The sequence below is a fragment of the Gossypium arboreum genome, chromosome 13 (genome assembly GCF_025698485.1).
Source record: "Gossypium arboreum isolate Shixiya-1 chromosome 13, ASM2569848v2, whole genome shotgun sequence".
NCBI lineage: Eukaryota > Viridiplantae > Streptophyta > Magnoliopsida > Malvales > Malvaceae > Gossypium > Gossypium arboreum.
In genome coordinates this window covers 12,603,139-12,605,951 of record NC_069082.1, presented here as the reverse complement: position 1 = coordinate 12,605,951, position 2,813 = coordinate 12,603,139, and the positions used below count along the sequence as shown (strand labels likewise).

The 2,813-nt window shown below is 34.1% G+C and overlaps 1 protein-coding gene across 2 annotated transcripts; it reads right to left on the bottom strand.

The window, feature by feature from the left end:
• Positions 1–720: 720 nt before the first annotated feature.
• LOC108461855 (uncharacterized) lies at positions 721–2,486 on the bottom strand. Of its 2 annotated transcripts, none has more exons than XM_017761820.2 (4): positions 2,220–2,486; positions 1,951–2,109; positions 1,370–1,582; positions 721–1,085 (listed from the first exon to the last, which is right to left on the bottom strand). In XM_017761820.2, the coding sequence occupies exons 1-4, from the start codon at positions 2,397–2,399 to the stop codon at positions 744–746; spliced, it is 894 nt and encodes a 297-aa protein (XP_017617309.1). In that variant the 5' UTR covers positions 2,400–2,486; the 3' UTR covers positions 721–743. The 2 variants fall into 2 exon arrangements, with proteins under 2 accessions (XP_017617309.1, XP_017617310.1); XM_017761821.2 differs by having other exon boundaries at positions 945–1,090.
• Between the last annotated feature and the right edge of the window lie 327 nt (positions 2,487–2,813).

Below are 2,813 nucleotides of genomic sequence, written 5' to 3'. Positions count from 1 at the left end.
ATTTATGAATGGTTATAATACCTTCTAAGTGACAACTCCTTAAACGAAATTTATTTTTACTATATATCGCCCAAGCGGTAGCTCGAACCGCCTGGGTGGCACCTTAACAAAATTATTAATAACTCCAGTACCACCAGACGGGCGGTTGGTAGCTTGACATCCTTTTTTTTTTTTTTTACTTAATTTCTTATATATTCTTTAAGAATTTGAGTAACTTTTAACAAATTAAATAACATTCTTATATTTGCAAATTTCTTCATTCTTTTGTTTTAATTGGCACAAGATTTTTGTATTTTGTTTTGAAAGCATAAAACTCGTTCTGAATAGAATTTAAAAATTTTCTATAATTTTATAAAAATATTTTAAAGTTTAACTTTTTCGAATAAATTAACGGTATTTTCCAAATTAATGCTCTGGTAGCACCTTCCATTCGTACCGTATATAGGGACGGTTTCTCTCCTAATCCTAGCTAATGGCTATTCCTTTTGTTCCCAAACATTAATTTGTATGCAACAGGCATATAAACATGCATAAAAAGGTTAAGGGACAGTTTTTCTAGGATTAAATACTAAAAATGCATGTACTGTTTTTATTTGAGGATCCTCTCTTTGAAAGAGAGGAACGAAGTAGCTTAGCTTAGCTAAGCTCAACCAGATGCTTATATTTTGTCCATCAGTTCCAAGTTGTTTTTTTCCTACTAATACTATGGCCAAGGAAACCAGAGAAGAAATCAAACTTGTTATCTATGATAAAAAAGTTACAATCAATGTGAACGCATTATACAAAGAATGTATGAGAATGGAAGAACTCAAGTTTCCAGTTCCACAATAAGAGCACCCAAGGATGCACCCAATGACAAACAACTGTAAAAAGTTCTCACCAGACAGGTGAGCTGCACTAAAGACGGCGGCACTAATCACAACTGCTTGCTTCCAATTCATTGTCGAGGCAAGAGATGCCAACATGAAGCCTCTGTATACCATTTCTTCTAAGATAGGTGTGATGATGCAGTATACGGTAATACAAGCACCTTTGGAGATGTCACTTCTTACAAGCATTTCCTTCAGTATCAGATTATTTACATCCTATACTTCAAATCAAAAGAACAAAAAGGAAAAATGTAAGTTACTTTCCATTTCTTTTACAGCCACCCTTCTTTCTGTTAACACATCTTAGAGACAATATGATGTATTGGAAATTACATCAAAAATGAACTAGAAAGCATGCAAAGGTAGAACGTGACGATGGCAAATAAAAGCAAACAAGACATTGCAAAACCATTTTAACATGACGATAAGGTGACCCATACCATGATAAAAGCCATCTGATAAAGGAGGATAGTAAAAGCAATGAAGATGAAGAAACTAACCTTTATCCCATATAATCCATCAACAACAATTGATGTAAGGAAAACTAACAAAATAAGTACTCCGAAACCCAGTGCTGATGCTAATAACCAATTCCTTTCTAACGGGTTAACTTTGAAAATGTCCAAAAGCCTATTGTTTGGCTTAATGGTGCTCTTCAGGAGAAAGAAAGTAGCAAGCAGTTCCAAAGTATCAATTACAAGCAACGATAGTGCCTGCAGAAAATTTAGAAAAAAGATGGAAGATCAAATCAGCAAGTAAGATATCTAGCACAAATGATTTCCTGCTCACTTCATTAAAGGCACAATTAACACTGGAAAATGCAAGTTTTGAGTGGACCTTCATCTGATGAACCATCAAAAAATGAACCTATCCAAGACCTTAAATTCATTCACACTTCGCAGCCATTTGGGTTTTCAAAAAAAGGTTACAGGTCCCTAGCCTTATCTCATCTCTGGAGGCTGGAGCACCCAACATTTATCTAATTCTAAACAAAGCCAAAAACAAGGGACTCAAAAAAACAGACCAAGCTCGGATTACAATCTTTAACATTATGAAAAAAAAAAAAAGGATAAATCAAAACCTCAGTCTGGGGATCAAGGACAGGTTGATGCAAGAGATAAGAAACAATGGAAAGGCCACCAAAACCCAAAGGAATGTGCAAATTGAACATATACAAAGCCATGGTGCTCCATAAACTCTCCGTCTTCCATGGGATGTCTGATGTCAACACTGAAAACCCCTGTTCATCCCCATAATGCAAAACCCGTTTTTCCATAATTTGATCAGAAATTAATCTAAAAGGATAAATTTAGTTCATAAAAATGCAGACATTGAAGTAAAAGTGGTTACTTGAGTGGACTTATCTGTATCTTTGTTGTGGGTGCAGCAGTGACACTTGAGAAGAGTAGAACTGAATTTAGTGCTGAAGAAGGAGCAGCGAAGCAAAGGGTTGGAAGATATAGCAAGCGATTTGCTGAAATGGCCGCCAAATTTAGGTTTGGGGTTAAGGATAGGCGAAGCAAGAATCATTTTTGGTATTCCCCCTCTAAAATTCTCTTTTTTAACTACCTGGTTTCTCAACTCAAAGAAACCTGATTACTAGAATTATGTGGTTTATATTGTATTCTTCAATTTCACGGGGGTATTATTGTATTGTTAACTTTATTTTCTCATTAAATAAGAATACTAATGGTTAATTTAATGAAATATGCTGAAAAAAATTGAGAAATTATGCTGATTTTGTATAAAGGTGTGATAGATGCTGTTTTTTTTTTCTCCTGAAAATGTGTTTTATAGGTCATGTTTTCAAGAGATTAAAAAACACGTCCTATAGGACACATTTTTACTTTGATAAAGAATTTTTTTTTCTTTTTTTTTCTTGTGGTTAGAAATTAAAAGTTTGTAGATTTATTTTTGTTCATATTTGAGATAGACATGGTTATA